The sequence below is a fragment of the Ostrea edulis genome, chromosome 4 (assembly GCF_947568905.1).
Source record: "Ostrea edulis chromosome 4, xbOstEdul1.1, whole genome shotgun sequence".
Lineage (NCBI taxonomy): Eukaryota > Metazoa > Mollusca > Bivalvia > Ostreida > Ostreidae > Ostrea > Ostrea edulis.
The window spans coordinates 63,659,835-63,684,050 of record NC_079167.1 but is presented as its reverse complement, the minus strand read 5'-3'; the positions used below and the strand labels follow the sequence as shown (position 1 = coordinate 63,684,050).

General features: G+C 34.8%; 1 protein-coding gene across 1 annotated transcript; it reads right to left on the bottom strand.

Annotated features, from left to right (window-relative positions):
* Positions 1-211: 211 nt before the first annotated feature.
* Positions 212-13,257, bottom strand: LOC125670962 (aquaporin-8-like). The gene is made up of 5 exons (XM_048906428.2): positions 10,385-13,257; positions 2,095-2,221; positions 1,729-1,943; positions 1,061-1,213; positions 212-916 (listed from the first exon to the last, which is right to left on the bottom strand). Exons 1-5 carry the CDS (start codon positions 10,588-10,590, stop codon positions 871-873), a joined length of 747 nt encoding a protein of 248 aa, XP_048762385.2. The 5' UTR covers positions 10,591-13,257; the 3' UTR covers positions 212-870.
* Between the last annotated feature and the right edge of the window lie 10,959 nt (positions 13,258-24,216).

Genomic DNA, 24,216 nt, shown 5'->3' with positions numbered 1-24,216 from the left:
TATTTTTGGAAAGTAAATGCAACAGCGGCAGTTTTTTTTATCAGTCTGATTAAAATCGGATCCTTTGATCCGCTCATGTCGATCGCTACACTAGGATCTGTAGCGATCTACGTGAGCGAGCTGCTGATTTCAATGAGATTGGTTTTATCTTTAAAGATCAGCTTGTAAAATATTTAAACAAAAGTACGAAACAGAAGAAAGGAACAGAAACTTTTAACAAAAACAATTTATTCAAACCCAAATAAGATTATAAAGTTTTCAATATTATCTTTGAGCTAATATACTCATGTATAAGTACATAAACATGTATAATAAGAGTATATAAATTACAAAAGAGAACAGTCATATATAAATTGAAAATACATACACATTACATACAATATCATACTAATACACTACCATACTACGCTGGTATTGCCGGATTGTGTAGAGCGTCCGCCGTCATTTCAAACATCTTCAATTTATTTAAGGTGTTAGTGGGCGAAGTAATCTTTTTTCCTAGTTTTTTTTTTTTTTTTTTTTTAATTTAAGATGATGTTATAAACATAATGTCTTCTTTCGCTCTATTGTGGTTAAATATTCGAGTATTTCTTCTAATGACATTGTACCTCAAAAATGAACAAAAACGCGCCCTGCAGACGAAACCGTCGAATTTGCTTAGAATAACTAACTTCATAAAATTACTAGCATTGAAACGTGTGTCTAAAACTCCTACCCACAAACATACTTCTTTTGCCCGATTTAATAGTGTACGAAATCTTAGCTTCATGACAACATATATATCCACACACATGTACAACTGTAAAAAAATATATATATAAATATCATGTACACGCACTAGTGAGACGTAAATAAAATGTCCACATCGTTTTATCGTTCACTGTAGAGCCTTCTGTTTCCCGTGGAAAAAAGCATCCTGAAAATTTTGATAGATTAAGTATAATTTTATAAGTATTTCAATGATAATCGATTTTCGATAGGTCATTATTTTTCTAGACCTTATGAACCAATATTTTGAACGGTGGAGTGCCATATACGTTTAAAACGGAAGTGTACGTACTTATAAAAAACCGCCGCCACCACAGCACCACAGGCTGGCCCTACCCAATACACATAGTGGTGCTCCCACACATTGACATTGCCATATTTGGAATACGCCACAGCAGGACCGAAACTTCTGGCAGGATTCATCGAAGCCCCAGTGGTTTGAGCTCTGTGAGATAGAGAATAAACAAATTAATCTACACGTAATCGACCATTTCTATTAATTATTTTCGAATGAAGACGTAGATTCTGATTTTTGGGCAGTTGGTAATAGAAAAGGTTGTGTTTTCCAGTGCCAACCTGGATTTCTGGCCTTGTCCCGGAGATCAATGACTTTCATTTAAATTCTAACCATGTTATACAATAGTCAAGGTGATAGGATACCCGAGATTGCTGTGTTTACGTGGGATTTTATATCCTTTGATCAAACAATAACACTACATGAAATGCACCAACAAAAGGACGTTTGTGAATGGGTTTTCAAATAACTTTTCAAGTAAAGATTTGTGAATAATAAAAAATAACGGTGGTTTCATTGTTGTAAATACCGGGGTATAGGTTTTTAGCAATATTAAAGCATACACAAATAGTTTTACAAACTTCTATAACAATTGTTTTGGTATCCTGTGCCCTTACATGGGACAGTTTCTTTTCTATGACATTGAAAGGTTGGAAATGATTTACCCTGCTGTAATGTCTACAACTACAGCGAATCCAATAGCCAAAGGGGCTAATTTGTTGTTATTGTCATCCACTGCAGTCATCAAAACAGTGAAAACCAAGACGAAAGTAAATATGCCCTCCGCCATTACTGCCCAACCTGGATCCACGCCTGGCCCGAGTGTGTGCGCCCCTCCATTCACGTGTGTGTCCTTGTACACAGCTTCTGGTAGGACCGCCTAAATATTTTCAATATTCTAGTGAATAAAACGAAATGTTTTTCAAAAAATATATGATTTTCTCCTTAATTTACAAAAAACTGGCTGTCGTTAAAATTTGATTAAGTTGTAATGGGTACAGTAGTAGCAAGTCCAAATATTAAGTTCTTACAAGAACGAAGGCCGCGCCCACCATACCCCCCAGCAATTGGGCAATAAAGTAGAAGATGCTGAGGATCACGGGATTTCCACCCGAGAGCGTTACTCCGAGGGTGACGGCAGGGTTAAAGTGTCCTCCACTGAAATACAGAAGCCAACAATGAATTGAATGAACATTAAAGCAGACTGTAGAACGTTATGATTTATGAAAAATGAACACAGATGAAAAAGTAACTTTTTAAAAAATCCTCCATTAAGGGTATACAAAACGCTAGCTATCGTTTGTCCTTAGAAAAAAATGTGAATTTCCTTGTCTTGTTTTGCTATAACAATAACCTGAAAAATTATAAGCTTCAAGATTTCTTTTTCGTTTTTGGTTTGTTTGTTGTTGTTTTTTTTTCTTCATTTTTTAGGTCACCTGAATCATTCAGGTGACCTATTGCTATCTGTTTTTGTCCGTCGTTGTTCGTCGTGCGTTAACATTTGAACATTTTCAGCTTCTTCTCTGAAACCCCTGAACCAATTTCAACCAATTTTGGCATATAGCATCTGTGGGTGGAGGGGAACAAAATTGTGAAATTCGTGGTCCCTGCCCCCCTGGGGCCTGAGGGGTGGGGCAAAAACCATCAAAATGAGTGTAATTTTAAAAAATCTTCTTCTTTACTCCTGGACATCGAGAAGCCAAACTGTGGGCATAATTATAATGAACGTTGAGCCCTCTACCAACATTGTGAAATTCATGGCCCCTGGGGCAGGGGTTCTGGTGTGTTAGGGTGGGGCTCTATTGGTCATATAGTGAAAATGTAGATATTCTTTGAAAATCTTCTTCTCTGTCTCTGGGTATTAAGTAGACAAACTAATAGCATGGTAATGACGAGCAAGGATGCCTCTTTAAAAATTGTGAAATTCATGGCCCCTGGATCAGGGGTTCTGGTGCTAGGGTGGGGCTCTTTAAGTCATATAGTGAAAATGCATTATTTCTTTGAAAATCTTCTTCTCTGTCCTTGGGTATTAAGTAGACAAACCAATAGCATGGTTATGATGAGCAAGGATGCCTCTTTCAAAATTGTGAAATTCATGGCCCCTGGGTCAGGGGTTCTGGTATTAGAGTGGGGCCCTATTGATCATATAGTGAAAATGCATTTTATTTCTTTGAAAATCTTCTCCTCTGCTGCTGGGTATTAAGTAGACAAACTAATAGTATGATAATGATGATCAAGGATGCTTCTTTCAAAACTGAAATTTATGGCCCCTGGGTCAGGGGTTCTGGTGCAAAGGCGGGGCTGATTGATTATATAGTGAAAATGCAATATTTCTTTGAAAATCTTCTGTTTTTGTCCGTCGTCGTGCGTTAACATTTGAACATTTTCAGCTTCTTCTCTGAAACCCCTGAACCAATTTCAACCAATTTTGGCATATAGCATCTGTGGGTGGAGGGGAACAAAAATTGTGAAATTCGTGGTCCCTGCCCCCCTGGGGCCTGAAGGGTGGGGCAAAAACCATCAAAATGAGTGTAATTTTAAAAAATCTTCTTCTTTACTCCTGGACATCAAGAAGCCAAACTGTGGGCATAATTATAATGAGCGTTGAGCCCTCTACCAAAATTGTGAAATTCATGGCCCCTGGGGCAGGGGTTCTTGTGTTAGGGTGGGGCTCTATTGGTCATATAGTGAAAATGTAGAAATTCTTTGAAAATCTTATATTGGTTTTATCTAAGGAATAAATAACCCTTTTCTTTATGATGTCTCAGACCTAGGTTTTTTAAAAAGGATTATTGATTGAACATAAAAATGACACATGTACTTCATGACCACATAGCTATTCAATGTTTCTTCCATCCAAAAGTAAAATTCTTATATTTAAACACAAACCTAATTCAAACATTGGAAGGTTGTTACATGATACTCAGGTGACCTATAAGGCCCCTGGGCCTCTTGTATTTTGAAGTCTTTTGAAAAATTTTAATCAGAAGAAAATTCTACTACACTAACGCGTTTCATGAAGCATGTTGCCGTAAAGCGTGGCAGTTCATACCTCGTGTACTTTCAAAAATGTTTACTTCTTAAATATATTTCTATATGAAAGTATACTTTACAAATGTAATATATAGTTTAATTTATCTGATGAAAATCTGCAACATTATTATGATCGACTACTCTAAACTATACTGAATTCTAATTCTACTCTACACTGAAGAATTTATATCTATCATCAAAAACGCTCCTAAATATATATTCGAAAAATGATAAAACTTTGTTTAATTTTTGTAAACAGTCAAGATTAGTATATATGCAATTCACAGGTGAAAACTCTACTTCAAAATTCGGTACTTTAACCGTTGTTTTTGTCAGTATTCCGTACTTTAAGCACTGTTTTTGTCAGTATTCCGTACTTTAAGCACTGTTTTTGTCAGTGTTCGGTACTTTAGTTGTTGTTTTTGTCAGTATTCCGTACTTTAAGCACTGTTTTTGTCAGTGTTCGGTACTTTAGTTGTTGTTTATGTCAGTATTCAGTATTTTAATCGTTGTTTTTGTCAGTGTTCGAGACTTTAACCCTTGTTTTCTCAGTATTCGCTAATTTAACCGTTGTTTTTGCAAATATTTAGTACTTTAACCGTTGTTTTGTCAGTGTTCGGTACTTAAACCGTTGTTTTTCTCGATGTTCGGTAATTTAACCGTTGTTTTTTGTCAATATTCGGTACTTTAACCGTTGTTTTTGTCAGTGTTTGGTACTTTAACCGTTGTTTTTGAAAGTATTTGGTTTTTTAACCGTTTTTGTAAGTATTCCGTATTTTAACCATTGTTTTTGTAAGTATTCGGTACTTATTTTTATCAGTGTTTGGTACTTTAACCGTTGTTTTTGTCAGTATTCGGTACTTAAACCGTTGTTTTTGTCAGTATTCGGTACTTTAACCGTTGTTTTTGTCAGTGTTTGGTACTTAAACCGTTGTTTTTGTCAGTATTCGGTACTTTAACCGTTGTTTTTGTCAGCGTTTGGTACTTTAACCGTTGTTTTTGTCAGCGTTTGGTACTTTAAGCGTTGTTTTTGTCGGTATTCGGTACTTTAACCGTTGTTTTTGTCAGTATTTGGTACTTTAACGATTGTTTTTGTCAGTATTCGGTACTTTAGTCGTTGTTTTTGTCAGTGGTCGGTACTTTAGCCGTTGTTTTTGTCAGTGGTCTGTACTTTAACCGTTGTTTTTGTAAATATTCGGTACTTTAACCGTTGTTTTTGTCAGTATTCTATACTTTAACCATTGGGTTTTTTCCCAGTGTTCGGTACTTAACCGTTGTTTAATCAGTATATGGTACTTTAACCGTTGATTTTATCTATATTCGGTACTCTAACCATTGTTTTTGTCAGTATTCGGATTTTGACCGTTGTTTTGATCAATGTTCGGTATTTAACCGTTATTTTTGTCAGTGTTCGGTACTTTAACCGTTGTTTTTGTCAGTGTTCGGTACTTTAACCATGGAGATATTGACATAAAATAACTTCTACTTTATGGAGGTATAAGAACAATAGAAGCATCGGATAATTTCTGTAGTACTGACGCCCGCTGAACATTCTGATTATCCTATGCTAATGTGACATTGGATAATTTCTGTAGTATTGACGCCCGCCGAACATTCTGATTATCCTATGCTAATGTGACATTGGATAATTTCTGTAGTATTGACGCCCGACGAACATTCTGATTATCCTATGCTAATGTGACATTGGATAATTTCTGTAGTATTGACGCCCGCCGAACATTCTGATTATCCTATGCTAATGCATCTTCGCTAGCCAACGGTTTACGATCCGATCCGCTTCTCTATATAACCCTTGGCTACTTTAGAGCGATTTTCGTAGATTTGAGTGACGCCCTCTAGCGGATGGAGAAAACAACCCTGTTTGGACTGCATGGTGCTTATCCAATGAAAATGCGTGTTTCAGCTACTGTTTAAAAGTTCTTTAGAAATGGCTGCGCTCAGAGAGTAACGCAATGTGGTATGCAAATCATTCAAAATATTAATGATAAATTTAACTATCTCTTAATTGCATACTTGAAAAAGAAATCCTTCAGAGTGAGAATATTATTTAGAAAATAAAGATGTGGTGAACCCATGAAATACATGTAGTTGTTGAGTCTACGTCTGAAAATAACCCCAAGCGTGTACGGTGAATTCCAAATTGAGGAAAATAGCTCTGATGCAACTGTCTAAATCTGGGATAGATAGAACATAAAACATTAAATTTATGGTACGATACTGTAGTAAATAAAATGTACTTCTTTACGCAGATACGAGTCTGAACTGCGCACGTGACATCATTATTGGTTTAATAATACCATATTTATATAGCACCCTTTTCATACACTATGTACGCTCAATGGTGCTTTTTTGGTTTGAATATGTATTTGATACACGGCCGAGTGACAGTTGTAGGTATTTACACATTCCTTTGTTCTGCACGTGATCTAACGTAACACGTTCTCCGATTGAGCAGGGGACCGTCCCTGTGTCCAATCATTAATCCGAGATTCCTCTGACTCTTACCCCCGCTTTTATATTTGACATGTGCGGGGGAGAGTCAGAGCGGACTCCATATTGAAAAGTGGGAATTCAGCGACACCAGCTGGTGTCGCTGCTTTACCTACCTCTTACAACTTTATTTCGCGGATCTATCTTCCAAGACGTGAGAATTCAGTTAACGGAAGATAAATCTATAAATAGATCATGATTAATACGATGCTATCGCCGTTTAAACGGCCCTAACACCGACAAATGGAGCATCACTTGAATTAGGTCGCCGCCTCGCCATTTGATTTCTTTGCGCATGACGTCAGCACATGTAAACACAAAATTCCATCGTTTAAACGGCGATAGCATCGTATTAATCATGATGTATTTGTAGAATAATCTTCCGATAACTGAATCCTCGCGTCTTGGAAGATGGGTCCGCGAAATAAAGTTGTAAGAGGTAGGTAAAGCAGCGACACCAGCTGGTGTCGCTGAATTCCCACTTTTTCAATATGGAGTCCGCTCTGACTCTCCCCCGCATATGTCAAATATAAAAGCGGGGGTAAGAGTCAGAGGAATCTCGGATTATCCAATCATATGCTGAAAGTTAAGGCTACGAACATCGCACTAAATCTGCCAAGGGTTTGTATAGAAGCGGAGCGGAAGATGATGCTAATGTGATATTGGATAACTTCTGTAGTATTGACGCCCGCTGAACATTCTAATTATCCTATGCCTCTATTGCTTTTATAACCCCATGATACAAACAACTTAGTCATTAATTTTTAAAGGAATGCAGAGGAAACTGGAAAAAAAATGGTTATAGCTTTAAATGAAGTACCACAAATCTAGACCTATGCTTAGCGCTTTTAAAAAACCGTAGCAGTGAGGGTTCTTAACGTGCTAATGCCTATCGCGATACCTATGAAAAAGACCAGTGATTCTCATTTCTAAATGCCAAGTGGTTGGCGAAGGAGCATGGCACGAGAGGGGCTCGAACTCACGACCTTCCCGTTACAAAGCGAACGCTCTACCACTGATATACCGCGACTGGTAGGAAGCGGAAAGGAATATAATGCAAAGACATTTCGTTCAGATTTCTTTTTGCGCAGTTTCGTTTGTTTCTGTGTTCAATAATTTGTTACCTGCATCGAGTTACATACATTTTTATTAAATTCATTTATTAAATTTATCAAATTCAACTGACGTTGCAAAAATTATTGGAATGTTGAATTGACTATAACACTACATTTCGTATTAACACCACCAATGACATATCAAAAATATATTCCTCCTGCAACTTTTTGTTATAATCTTGACATTTTGGTTTATATACAAACAATTTAATAATAATGGCCGATACACTATTTCATTGAACTATTGATTTATTGTTTATTGTTTGACGTCCCTCGAGAGAATTTTTCACTCATATGAAGACGTCGCCATTGCAGGTGAAGGACTGCAAAATCTAGGCCTATGCTCGGCACTTAAGTACTAGTCTCTGTAAGAATCATGCAAAATCGAAAAAAAAAGTGGCATAGTCATATCTGATGATTGAAAGTGACTAAAAATTAAACATCAGGTTGTCTTTTAATCATAAAATGTACTCAATGTCAACTTACAATTGATATTGGCACATCAGAATTTTGATCAATATGGTTTTTTTATACATATTATGTGTATGATGATTCTTGACAGGAATTAATTATAAAATACTAATACATTCATTTTAATGCATTTTGCCAAGGTAAAATTGGTTTCCATAGATACTCTAAAAGAGAATAAAGCTGTAAACATTTAGTTATAATACTTTTTGGAAACAGTTTGGATATATGTTTATTTACATGTAGATCTGATCATTTTACAAAGTGAAATTATGGGTATGTATTGTAAACACAAATTTTAACATGAATGTAAAATAATTCCAAAGACTTAGACATAGAGTGCATGTCAATAGAGAATTATATGGTGATATTGTTGTATTATACCCTCATTTCTGTGCAATTGTATTATATGAATTGAAATTTTAGGTGTGTTGCTAAGGAAAATTTGTTATGGAAACATGGTTAAATCTGATGTTTTCAGTGGGTCCAACATGTCAGTAGAGAATTTTATTGTGATTTATTTACATTAAATTCTCACCTCAGTGAAGTTAAATAGTACAATTTTAAATTTTATGTTTGTTGCTAGGAGGGAAAATTGGTTGCTATGGAGATATGGTTAAATGTGATGTCTTCAATAGGCCTGACATATCTGTAGAAAAATTATATGTTGGTATAATTGTATTATATTTTCACTTTATTGCAATTGAATCCTACAACTTGAAATTTTGTTTGTTGATAAGGAAAATTGGTTGTTATGGTGATATCACTTAAATATTGTGGAACATTATGAATTGTATTTTTTAGTGAATATTATCATTTCAATTCATACATTGTAAATATTCATGTTTTGGTGTGTTATAAATGGGCCCCAAAAGAGTTGCCTAGCAACCATTACTGTGTGCGTTTCCGACTCTTTTGATTTTTGTTTTGAGTACACTTGATATTCATTGTTTTGAAATTATGCACCAGAATTTGGCACTTTTCCGATAATTTTAGTAAAATGTTTTTAATATACCTTAAAATTGTCAAATTTACAGAAAATTGTTAGATATTAAAACCATGCCTATCCCAATATCCTCTACATGCATCATATAACAGTATTTGATTATTATTGCACATTTTTATTTTGAGGTAACCCTTGCCTCTCCAAAATGAATTGTCACTATATTTTGAAACGTTTTCTTCCATATACAATTTTTTTTTAAAATTGCAATTCACTATGCACTGGTTGCTATGAAAACCCAAATATTTAATTTTCCATAGCAACCGTTGTCGCACAGAATTTTTACTTTGTATATCGTTATATATCAATGTAACGAAGAGTTTTGGAAATTTTCGTTAAAATCCAAGATTATCAGTATGCCTCCTTCTGTAGGATTTTTACAGAGACTAGTACATGTACTTAGTCCTTTGAGCAATGAGGGGTCTTTATCATACCACACCTGCTGCGATATGGGGCCTCGGTTTTTGCAGTCTCAACCAAAGGACCGCCTCATTTAGTCGCCTCTTGCGACAAGCAAGGGGTATTGAGGACATATTCTAACCCTGATCCCCACGGATTTTCATGGAAGTAAATAAGCCCGCTGCCCATTGTGAATAATTTACTAAATTTCGGTAAAGGTTGCACTTTTTGACACTAGGAATTATTTTACTTCATATTAAACATAAATTTCAAAAGTTCTCTTTCCTGCAACTGAGCTGCTCGTCGACCGAATTTACTACTAAGTTTTGTTATAATACATCATGTTCACTCTGACTGCGAGAAAAAACTTCTACAACTGTTTTCTAGGTAGTTTACCAGATTTCTACTACTTTAATTTAAAAACCACTCCACTTTTCATATTGTATACATCTTTTTTGTTTATACTTTGTAATTGAATATGTATTATGCTGATGAGCCGTAAGGCTTAAAGCCAATAAACAATACAATTCAAAAACTCATATCTCTCTCACAAGTGTTAGGGCACTTGTTTTTCAAATCTTTAAATAAAAATGTGGTACCAACGACATTAAAGCAAATCATAAAGCAAACGGTATAATTAGGGAACTCCAAGATTTAAACTGAAAAACATGGGGATTGCTCTATAAGTTGGAACGGATGTTATCCAAATGTCCATTCGCTTCTATTTGCTATCTTTATTTGAAGTCGAAATGCGTTAGATCCACCCCTGATAAATAAAATTAACACACAAACCTGACTTTCCCAAGTCCTATAATTAGGAGAGTTATGGTCAGTCCATGAGACAGGGCGATTGATCCTACATCTCCAGTCTGGACAGACATACAACCGATAAACACAAACAAAATGGTTCCAAAAAACTCCGCCAACGATGGACGAATAATTCTCTCGTAAATCGAATCCGCACCGCCATGGTTGATGAGTGGGTCCAACTCCGTCATTATATGTCAGCATTTACGATCGTTTATCTTACTTATATGTCACGATCTCACGTGAGGCGGGGTGTGATACCCATGTGTTAGGTATAAGGACACATGGGACCAAGAAAATGGTCGTTGTTTACATAGTATTCGTAGAGTTAGTGAGCCGTGGAAGGTCATAGGCGATTCATTCCTAGAGTAATTGAGGCATGGGAACACTTTTATACAGTATGGAGGTGTCATTTCCTAGTATTGATTACATTTTCCCATCATCATCATTTTTTTTTTTTATTCTTTTCTCTTCTCTTTTTTCGTTTTTATCCATCGCCTAAATTACGTCAATTTAAGTTTCCAATTAAACACAATTTTATATGAGAATTATAGAATATTATTAACGATAAATAAATCGATAAAGCCGAACATTTTGACTAAAAATCTTTCTTACGGAATTAAAAGATAATAAATTATGAGAAATATTTGAAGGGGAAAAAAGTCAACCCCGTGGAATGTTATTCATTTGAGCAAAATCATATTGCATATCAATAAAATCATACATAGAATGAAAAACCAGATATAAAAACTTGATGTTGTTCTAGATTATGATAGCGTTTGTGTCATGAGACAAACGATAATAAAATGTAAATATTAACGATAAATAAATCGATAAAGCCAAATATTTTAACTAAACATCTTTATTATAAATTAATAAAAAGAAAAGAAATTATGAGAAATATTTTAAGGAAAATAAAAGATTCAAACCTCTGGATTGTTATCGATTAATTTTATTTGAACATACATGCATCTTATTGCATAATAAATAAATGCATACGATAGGATGAGAAACAAGATCTAAAAACTTATGGGTTGTTCTAGATTATCAGACATTTGAAGTACCGTTACCCCAAGGCAGAAGATACGTATCAATATAGGAATACTTTTTTTTTTCTCTTTTTTTTTTTTTTTTTTTTTTTTTTTGCATGTTGTCCCCTTCCCACTAGCAAAGAAAATTGATGCAAATGATCAAATTGGCCGCTAAAATTTTAAATAGTCTACATTAGTTCCAAAGAAACACGCGGAAATTGTAATATGAAATGTCTCATTAAAAGCATAATCATCGAAATCGATATATTTGAATACGATTGGTTTTATTCACTGACACTGACAATATATGCATAAACTTATACAGATAACACGTAATTATTGGTCATGTAAATGTGACGATAAAACAAATCGTTGTCCTGATATTTGATCATAGACACGAGGTAGTGCCAAACTTGCCCCAATCGTCGGAATTGTGTTGAGGTGTTTGATAAAACTAGAAAGTGTACAGTGGATGTATCTGTTTCCAAATATTCCTGAATTTTATGGTGGATCAATGGCATAAATATTAAAATTACTAGACAAGGAAGAACTTTGGGATGGGTGACGATAAAAGCCGAATTTTAGAGCTACAATGTATTTTAAATCGAAGTTTTGAGTAAAAATTCGTTTCATTCCTTGTGTTTTCATTAGGGGGTGGCATGGTATAGACCCATACAATTATTATCACAGACAAAATTACCGGTTTCTGTGCTTTCTGAACAGATGGATCCTTGGGAAAAGAATGGACCGATGTTGCGGTGTCCCGACGACTGTCCTCGTCACACTGCGGGACACAATAATTGTTTTCCCCGTATTCTCCATTTCTCGCATCCGCACGCACGGGTCAGCATCGTTTTGAAATCGAACTTCATCGCGCGCATGAATAGAGCATGCAAGTTGTAACTGACGGTAAATCAATTAAAAAAAAAAAAAAAAGAACAAGGAGAATCACATGTCCGTGATTGAATCCATATAATCTCATTGAAACCGAGTGCATCTGAAGCAATAAACCCGCCAAATCAGCAGAAAATGTCGATTCATGAATTATTGTCTTCCCGACATTTATTCCTGTTCCAGGCTTTTGAAAAAATCAACTTAACATTGCTCTACTCTTCTTGCACTGCAATTACTCAAATGTGCAGAAAAATAATTTTATGCTCTCCATTTTTATAAGAATATAAAATACTATTCGAAGAAACAAGTTTTCTCATGTCCCACAGCTTTGTTATTTTTCTTGGCAATTAACAATAGAATACATATTGTTGGTTGAAAATTGTCATTTATTAATGACGATTGAAAAAGTTAACAACTTATTTACAACCCCTATAATAGGGAGATCCCCGGGTATTAAAACTACAACTCAGACAACCTAAACAAGAATGACATTGGGATCTCCCTAATTTTTATAAATCGTGATAAATATAAACATAATAAAATAGAAAAATAAGGTTGAAAATTGTCATTTATTAATGACGATTGAAGAAGTTGACAACTTATTTACAACCCCTATAAAAAGGAGATCCCCGAATATCAAAACTACAACTCAGACAACCTAAACAAGAATGACATTGGGATCTCCCTAATTTTTATAAATCTTGATAAATATAAACATGATAAAATAGAAAAATAAGGTGGCACCTTAAAATTTTTGCCACACAACACAAATATAGTAGCAGGTACAAAATGATCCATAAAAATTGATAAACAGTAAGATGAAATGGCACACATTACATTTTGATGAAGGTGGTAAGATTGGGGTGGTGGAGGGAAAATTTTCCTCCATAATCACATAAAAATTAATGCTTCCTTTCACTTGGACAGCTACAAACAAAGGCATGATCATGTGACACTTAATCATTATTTCATTGGCTGCTGATGAGGGTGGATAAAAATAGCTCTGAATCAGCTAAAATCATTGGTTATGATTACTGATGACATAACGTGTAAAATAGATACATGTCCTTCACTTGTGATCAAGAAACTAAACAAGATTACTACATAACACAGACTACATAACATGATACATGTATGCACAGCATATAGTCATGAGTAGACAAATTAGCCAAGTGTTAAAAATGATCACATAAAACATATTATTTGAAAAATAATATTTCAATCAGATATATAGCAACAGGGGTTCTGTCTCCTTTAATTATTAAATGCAAAGTTGGTTATTTCTACTAGCAGAGTTCGATGCCCCCACCCCACCCTCATTTTTTTCTTTTTAAAAAATAGTAGCAGTGAATTGTAGTGGAAATGTAAATTTATCTAATGGAACTGAAAGATCAAACCTTGCCCCCTTCCTACATGATCTAGGTATAGCGCTTTGGATGGGTTTTAAAATAGTAGAATGTTACTGAACTTCTTCTCCGGCGCCGGTGTAACGACGAAATGTGAGCCCCGTAGAATATTGACCGGGGGTCAAATTTCTACGTAGAAAAATGACCCCGGGTCAATATTCTATCAGTAGGGTCATTTTTCGACCGTAGATAGTCCTTCCAGGCCGGTAATTCTACGACTCCACTCACGTTGAAAATGACCCCCATAGAAATCTGACTCCCTACTTTTTCACTATATTATATAATAAAACCTTTAGAAATTAGATGTGATACGCGTTAATCCTGGGGTTGGGGAGGGTCGGCGAAGGCCTAGAGATAACTGCGTCTCCTGATTTTTTTTTTTAATACTTTCAAATGTATGTTGGGGAGGGAGCAAAGTATCTTCCCCCTCCTTAACGCCACTTCTTGATACTAGCATCACATACAATGTATATGTGGTATGTTTTTTGCTTGCATCCCAATGAGTATATAATATTGAGGAGTATAAATGCATGTGATTGTTGAACACAATGCCCCCGAGATTAGCACTTTTAGCGACTTGAATCGATTTTTTATATCTAAACAAGTCAAAATAAAAACCATGCTTAGTAGCGAGAAGAGAAACGTAAATTATCTACATAACATGCAATTTATCTTAGCTCTTACATTTAAACTTACATGTAAATGTATGCATTTTGCTTTAAAATGCACGGTAATGTCCTACTTTTTCACTAATAAGAGATTACCAAACATACCGATATCGAGGTTAACGTTCTTAAAATGAAAGTTAAAAAAGAAATTAGTATCCCCCCCCCCCCCCCAACAAAGAAAAACGGGCAAAAGTTAAGATCTGAGTAAATAATATTTCAGCCTTCATACATATCTATAAATTCACCAAAATAACTTCTTTCCTTCAACACTTTGAAGGAAAGTTATAGTGAAGTACCCTGAAGTGTGGAGATGGCGTTTTTCTGAAGGACAGTTATAGTGAAATACCCTGAAGTGTGGAGAGAGCGTTTTCTGAAGGAAAGTTATAGTGAAATACCCTGAAGTGTGGAGAGGGCGTTTTCTGAAGGAAAGTTATAGTGAAGTACCCTGAAGTGTGGAGAGGGCGTTTTCTGAAGGAAAGTTATAGTGAAGTACCCTGAAGTGTGGAGAGGGCGTTTTCTGAAGGAAAGTTATAGTGAAGTACCCTGAAGTGTGGAGAGGGCGTTTTCTGAAGGAAAGTTATAGTGAAGTACCCTGAAGTGTGGAGAGGGCGTTTTCTGAAGGAAAGTTTCATCAAATTGTTTTGACTGACTATCATAGTTTCGGAAAATGGCAGCCACACTTTTAAACATAAATGTTTACCGTTTACGTTTCTTGTAGATCGTTTTTTAAATAATTTTAGGGTATATCACCTATTCCAATTATTTCTCGAACTCAAGTGTTTAAACGGAGGTATGCATGACAACACCTACATGGTTCATCGGCCAAGTAAATGTTATAGATTTTTTCATGACAAAAATGCAATATGTAAACTTCCACATGTTCCACGAGTTTGCTGCCTAGGAGTTTGCTACTATTAGCTGCTTTTACCCTATTAGTCCAGTCAAATAGCCGTGTTTCGAGTTCCTCCGGAACACCCGGGATTTTTCGTATTTAGCCACGCCGGTCACGTGATATGAGCAAAACTTTACCTAATTGCAACAGAATTTTTATTAATACAGACATGATGTATAAGTAAAAAGGAATATCTGATCAAAAATCCACCGATTTCTATCGAGCCGTTTCAGAGAATTCAAGATAATTATTTCGCGTAATATTTGTTCAAAACCGATGTCCTGAGTGATATTCCATACTTGATTTTCCATTGCGACGTCATGAGTGTATGACGTAAACAATACATGCAATGATAACAATGTACGGAGATAATACATAAAATGCCGATTCCTTTGAGTGTTCCTCTATATATTGCATTTTTAACAGGTAAGTAAACTTACTATCAATCAAATTTTCACAAATTGCCTTGATTACACCAAATATTCACTCAAAAATTCAATGTAATTGCAGATTTTATTCTCGTATTTACATTAGGCCAAATGCATTTACAATACAACTTAGAAGGTTGTAATGTATTTTGTTGTCTCATATCTAAGATAAACAAATAAATAGAACGTTTATTAATGCATTATGAATGCAAATACGTAACAATGATGAAGTAATACAGTATTTATGTCCATGCCGTTCTGGACAATTTTTCAAAGTATGGAACGCCGTTTATGTTAAAATGTTAGCATTTTAAAGGAATGTGGGTTTTTTTTTTTTTTTTTTAATTTTATCAATACCTAACGATATTTTTCAGCTATGGCATCAACTGGAGAATTGTGCATCATTTGCTGTGAAGCTGTGCCTTGTTCAGAACGACAAATTTTGACGGAAAAGGGAAGTCTGGGCTTGAATAATGCCAGTCAAGAGCGTCAAGGATCAATATTTTCCAAACCTGGTGATGTAGTTCATCAGCAATGTAGAAGGAATTTTACAGATAAAAGAAGAATTTTACAAGCTAAAAGACAACAAACATATGAGACAGACAATATGGATGCAGTGGAGCTACGATCCAAAAGCATTTTTGACTTAAAAAATCACTGCATATTTTGTTGCAAGCCAGCCAAAGTTAATAAGCAGAAACGGGGAAATGACGTTTATCCTGTTCGAACTATGGCTCATCTCTAAATAAATGTTCTACATTCGTACTTGATGGAGGATCTCTGCGACACAGGTTTAACTGGCCACAGAAATCAACTTTCGAACAAATACTGACGATCTACGTGCAATATGTCACCCACAAATTTACAAATGCCTGTGTTGTATTTGATGGCTACAACAACGCACAATCAACCAAGGATCTCACCCATCAGAGAAGATCAAAGGGTTTACAGTCTAGGAAGACTATATTCAACGAATCTACTGCATGCACCGCGAAAAGAGAGCATTTTCTGTCAAACAAAGAAAATAAGAAAAAATTTATTCAAATGCTGTCTACAAGACTCCGAGAAGCCGGTTGTGAAGTAATACAATCTGAAGCAGATGCAGACCGTACTTTGGTTTTCACAGCTCTTCAGAAAGTGAGAACTCAGTCCGTTGCTATAGTTGGCGAGGATACTGATTTGCTCATACTATTACTTTATCATGTAGATCCTGATATCGAAAAGGAGTTATTCTTTTATTCCGACAAGCAAATGAAAAACCATCAGATTTGGAACATATATAACACAAGACAGATTCTTGGAAAAGACCTATGTCAGTGTCTCTTAGTGATGCACGCTTTGACGGGATGTGATACAACATCTAGGCTGTATGGAATCAGTAAACAGGTCACACTCAAGAAGATGAAGGCAAATTTATACTTTTATGTAACAGCCAGTAAGCCTTTCCTAGATAAATTTGCCTCTGTCACTAAATTGGAGCAAGTTGGAGAGGAGATGTTGGCGTCATTGTATGGGGCATTACGAGGAGAAGGTTTGAGATATTCGTGCAGTATTGAGTAAGTTACAGATCAGTAACAACATGTGCAAACAAACAGTGTCGTACTATTGTATTTTGGGGGATTGGAACACACACACACCCCTTTCGTCAGAAAATTTTGCTTTAAAAAAGCCAATAATAACGAATTGTAATAATGGAACCACCCATCCACCCACCCACCCACACACCTTTGAAAACCAAAATTAATAGACCCCCCCTTTAAAATTTCTTGGATCCGCCCCTGTTACATACTGGTTTGGTGTATTGTATGTCGGATATATTGCATGCAAAAAACGTAACATAGAAAAACTGAATTATCCAAAATATTGAAATTGGTAAAAATAATATTAAAATTTACTTTAACGACCTCAAAAGCAAAACATACACTTCACCCATTTGGGGACGCTAACTTCGATTTGGGTCAGAGAGAGAGAGAGAGAGAGAGAGAGAGAGAGAGGCTCGTAATCACGATATCCCAGTTTAGAAGGAACACTCTACCACTGAGCTACCGCGAACAATTAGTTTAGTCTGACATGTCCTTATTCCTATGCATGCAGATGAACTCGATGTCAAAACTCACCGACACTATTGTTTTCTTTTTTACCATGTGTGAAGTAGGAGCGCACATTGCATACATTATGACCGAAGGAGAGTTGATTGATTGATTGATTGGTTGATTGTATTGTTTATCGTCCCGGACGCCCGGGAATTTTTCACTCACTTTTAATCAAAATCATATTTCTTTTATCAGCTTCAGTCTTTTCTCTATGTACACAGCCCATAGTATGCTTGAGATAGTGCGTCATTGTAAGCTCAGACCACAGTGGAAGTGGTACATGAGGTACAATACAGAAATTTCATGTTTTAATACAATTTAACGCTGGAGGAATTCATATAGGTATCCAAATAGACATATTGAAATATACATGTATACGTAAATATGTACAAAAATTTGAAGTTTTGTGTTAAGGTTGCTTGGTTGGTTGCATATTGCCCGAGAATCCTTCACTCATGGAGACGACAGGTTCACCACTGCTGGTGAAGGGCTGCAAAATTTAAGCCTATGATCGGCGCTTAAGGCCTTTGAGCATGGAGGGATCTTTATCGTACCACACCTGGTGTGTGACACGGGGCCTCGGTTTTTGCGGTCTCATCCGAAGGACCGCCCCATTTAGTGGACTATTACGACAATCGAGGGGTACTGAGGACCTATTCTAACCCGGATCCCCACGGGACATGTGTTAAAGAGAACATACTAATTCATATTCTTTAAAATAAACTTACACAGGTTTTTAAGGTTTTCAACATCACTCGTCGAGATAATTTTATAAAATTTCATTATATTTATGATATCGTACAATATTTTCTGTATAGGTATTCTTTTCTTATACTGGATAAAGCACTGCAATCTAAGACAAAATAATATTCACCTGCAATTTCTGTTTCATTACATGAAATACATAATCTCTTCGTGATATGGTATACTAAACCATCGGTCAGTCTCTACCGGAAGGCGATGGTTTGTGGTATGAAATTTCAAAAGATGCTTATTTTCTTAGGTACATATAGGTTTTCAAGATAGTTTTCTGAACCAAAACCTGTTTTAAAAATTCTGTACATTGTACCCTTGGAAGAACTAAAAATATCACTTGATCACGTCTGGACAAATTGATAAATAGTTATAAAGAATATTTACAATTAGATATTAATTTGGCCCAATCTGAAATCATAATATCACAATATACTGTAAGGTTGTAAACTTTCTTTCTTTTTTGAATTTCCTTCTTTATAAACTGTCTTGCTTTTATGCCCTCTGGGCCCAAAATTGGAATAAAACGTATCTTATCTTATTGATATAAACAGGAAAACGTGCCGTTTTGCCATAAACCATAAATGACGTTATGGAGCTTTTTAAACAAAAATATGTTTCAAAAAATTTTAATTGAGAACTTCTATAGTTTGTAAGTTTTCATATCCCCAAATCTCACATTCGTAAATCAAATTGTCTGATTTTTCTTATAATTCCATGCATAGTTTTCTGGGCTTATTCACGTAAATGTTTTTTTAGTTTTAGTTTAAACAATATTTATTCGTAAATAATTCGATAATGTTTACAAACAATGTCTTATACATGAAATAGATTAAGAAACAAGCCAAAAAGCTTTTATTAATCTCGCTCTTTTTTAGTTTTGCAAAAGAAACCTGACCTGGGAAATACAATGCCTAGATATTTTAAGTCGTTCACATTCTCAATAAGACTTCCATTATAATAAAAACGTTTCTTCAACGTACATGTAGAGCCCTTTGAGAAAATTTAAATTTTAGTGGGTTTTTTTTTCAATATCAACATTCAATTTCCACTGCGTACCGTACATAAAATTCATTCAACGCGTGTTGCGAATCTTCAGCGGATTCAACCAAAACTTTGTCATCAGCATACAATGAAATTAATAGTTTTAGATATATCATGAATTCCTCTTCAATTGATTCAGAGATACTTTGAAGGTCAACCATACTTTTCTCTTGTAAAAATATATCAAGATCATTAATGTATAATGAGAACAAAGAGGGAGATAAATTCTTCCCTTGTCTTACTCCAACAAAATCACTGGTCATAGCATCTTTAATAACAATTGATTTCATCCCCATGTATATATTTTTTATATAAGTAAAACATTTCCTTAATACCATTCAAAATCAAAGACCGTTTCTCCACAAAGTGTCGAAGGCCTGTTTAAAATCTACAAGTGCACAAAATATTTTCTTCTTTCTATTCATGAAAATTTGTGACAAAAGTTGTTATGAAAGGACATGGTCTAATGCTGAATAATCTTTCCTAAACCAGCTTGGTTTTCATTTTAAAGTATAGGCCTTGTAAATCAACTTCTGCAGCGTAAACTTCAAGACAGTTATTTGAAATACACTTAAAAAGTTTATCCAGACAGCATAACAAATGGGACGGTAATTTTCGGGTGACATCGGTTTGTATATATGTTTGAGAGTTATTTTTCTTTGAATACAAACTCCCGAAGTCATTAGATGATAATATGTAATTTAATTTTCAATTTTTATTGTCTTATACACTAAGAAGGTAATTGGTATTGATAACTTGTCTGCAGAGATATCGTTACACACTCCTCATGAGTAATACCGGAACAACATAAATGATTGCTCTATCAGAACATGCAGTGACATATTTATATGTAGTCCGAAATATCTGACGTTTTCCTGGCTTTTTTATGATTTTGATATTTACCGTGCCAGGAACTGGAAATTTCGCCGGCAGAAGGATAATTTGTACCCTCAAGTAGGATCCAGGGTCACCCCATTTTAGTATGACCCCGCATCACCCTATTTTCTAGTCTACACAGTTTACTACGCTATAAAAATAGTCCAACATAAAAGAGAAAGTACATTGCAGACACTGTATATTGCACACTACCAAAGGAAAACGAATATTGAGCAAGTCATTATTGATCATTTACATCATTTCTTTGCAAAAAATAGCCTTATTTGGAAAATGATGATTCACTGTTATCTGCTCCCCCCAGATTTTCCCAAATATGATAAATACAATGCAGGGAAAGTGAAATTGAACTTGGAATATCATCCTTTTATTTATTTGCAATTTATCTACAAATAATCATAAGATAATGTTGTACCTACAGGGTGACCTCTGGTCATCTATTCATTTTAGACATGAAAATTATGTTACGGTGGAATATATTTTATGATGCTACAACAATGTTAAGGTGAAATGTTTAGCTCACTTGAGCCGAAGAGTAAAATGAGCTTTTTTGATTATTTGTCTAACCGTTTGTAAATCTACCAGGCTGAAGCTAGCAAAAATCATCAAAAGACTGAGAGTACTCATAGAAAAAATATTTAATTAAAAACTTATTTTAAAGGAAATTTTTAATTTAATTAATGTTTTGAATTAATAAATTTTATGTCAATCACAACACTCATGGACAACTTAGCTCACATGATGGTGAATTGAATTTATATCAGTAATTTGTAATGAAAGGATGGAAAGAAATAAAATTGACCACACTTTTCATTTTCTGATCTTTTTAAACTATTAATTTTGTCACTTTGCATGCACGAAAGTAAATGCACATTGATAATTCAGCTCACCAAAATATTACGATGTTAGTCATTAAGTACCAATGAATAGATTGATATGATAAGGAAAATATATGATGTGAGATGCTTTATTATCTCATGACTGATCCTATTTTCATGTGCCAATCCATTTTAAATCATGTTGCATTCAAAAACCTTTTCTGTAAATTAGCTCACCTGAAGAGTGATAATCATTGCTTTCTAACAAAATAAATCAACAAAAATAAATCGGCCACCGCTGGGGTAGTTTGTTTCATTATTTTATCCTGTTTCCTTACACCACTTGCTCAAAAGATTTCTTTGTTGATTTCTTTTGATTATCACTTTTCAGGTGAGCTAATTTACAGAAACGTTTTCTTATAAATGCAATATGATTTAAAACGTATTGGGACATGAAAATAGGATCAGTCATGAGATAATAAAGCATCCCACATCATATAGTTTTCCCTATCATATCAATCTATTCATTGGTACTTAATGACTAACATCGTAATATTCTGGTGAGCTAAATTTTCAATGTGCATTTACTTTCGTGCATGCAAAGTGACAAAATTAATTGTTCAAAAAGATCAGAAAATGAAAAGTGTGGTCAATTTTATTTCTTTCCATCCTTCCATTACAAATTATTGAAATAAATTCAATTCAACCTCTCATGTGAGCTAAGTTGCCCATGGTTGTTGCGATTGACATTGGTTTCAAAAATATTTTTTAATAAATTCGATCAGTGCATACAATCTATTCAAGATTTATTATTGGATTCAGGTACTCTTCACACAATTGCTCTGAAAAAATATAGTTCCATACATGATCAGCAGATACAACATTACAGCAAATGTTTAGAATATCGATGTGTATGTAATACGTAGAAGAAAACAAAATTAACGTCAAACGATTTTAAGAAAATCACTTTTTCACCAGAAATGTAAATAAAAAGTATTCATATTCCTACGCTAGCTGCCTCCTCAGTGTATTTCACGAAAATATATCTAGGTCATTCTTCGATTGACAATTATATTCCTTTCATGATTATTGTTTGTTAATTATCATATAATTTCTTCTCAGAGAGAATGTTAATCATTAATTTGTGTGTGTGTGTGTGTGTTTTCTTTTTTATAAGGATTTCTATGTATAACAGAGCACTTCTGGTAAATGCCGACGATTTTGACATCGGCATTTGTCTTATACAATACGTACGACTACGAGTTATCGACCGTTATAAACAAGCATGACGCTTTGTCAACACGGCTTCATAGACGCTGGTATTAAATATATGTAATCAGAGCAGAGGAAAACAACTGAACAGAAAAGAGAATAAATGTGATATCTAAAGGAAAACATGTTACCACTGGTAACGGTAGTTTTGAAAGACAAAAAGCTATCAAATCATTTTATTAAAGTAATACATATATGTGGGTATTTCCAACTTCTAAATATATAACACATGTAAGAAATGTACGAGTGACGAGGTTTTGTTTTTCTTTTTTAAAGGTACTCAACTTATCAACATTTATATTGCAATTTATGTGATTTCTGCTTGTTGTCAGTGAACAAAGTAAAGAAACACGTGTAAAAAAAAAAATTACATCTGCAATATTCACTGCAAGACAGCTCGGTATTGCGTAGATGAGGTACTAGGTGGTACTTTGGCATGGAAAAAAAGTTTACGCAGAAAAGTTTATTCAAGTCTCTCGTTTACGAAATTCCCTGCAATTCAAAATGATTCCCATGTGGGTTTTTTTCCAATATGTAAATAAAATTTATTAAGACAGTGTATACATTTCTTGTTGAATAAGTGCATAGGTTGTGATCCTCATGTACAAAATTTATGAATTCATAAGGATAAGAAAATACAAATATAACCATAACAGAGAAAATTTTAAGAAATAGGAGGGGTGGATTAAAGGTTTGGAAATGAGATATTTCTACTAATTTTTTTTTTATCAAGAAAGGGGACACACATTTGATTCTGGGGTGGGCATTTTTTCAATTAAAAAAGAAATAACCTAATTAGGCAATTTATTTTCTAGGAAATAAAATTAGATGGGGAGGAGGATATCATAGTAAATATCTACAAAGTGATTTTCACCTTCTTGATTTTTGCATTACTCTATATATGTATTTTTCAGCTAATATAAAGACAAGATTTTAAATTATCCTTCTTTAGTATTGTTCATGTAATTGTACATTTTTCAAGGTTAAAAGGTCAAGGACAGGTGTGCGCACTGTTTGCTAGTGAAGCAAGACTGGTCACAGTATTTGCTACGAGTAAATTAAAAGTCGAATTTCTTGGATATGGGGTAACCCTTATCTGTTCTTGTTTATGAATACTCTCAGTCCTTTGATGATTTTCCTTAGGGCTGCAAAGCTTCAGCCTGGTCTGTATACAGTACATTGCTTACTGAATGTTCAATTCCCATCTGTACTTTCAGTACTTTGATGTGATTGCCCATCAAGACAAACCCGCGTGTTGACCTATTGTTTGTTATTTTCATTTTTTCATTCGTACTTGCATCCCATTTTAAATAGAATTTTAATGGAGTGACTGTCTGATTGATCAATTTAGACTAAGGCCTACTGCAGTCCAGCTGATCTCACTGAACACGGCCGGATCAACACGTCCTCCTGATATCCAGTACTTAGGCCTAGTCTGGTCCCTGACCCTCCGTGTCTGAAACATTGAATAAACGACCAGGCTATGTACACAGATCATTCAGCGTAGTTTGCTGATATCGTGCAATAAGTAGGCCACGATTTAGGGTGAATATCGAGCACTAATTGGGGAAAGGGACGCTACTCTTGTACGCGGATATTGTAAACATTGAGGATTTGACGGGGA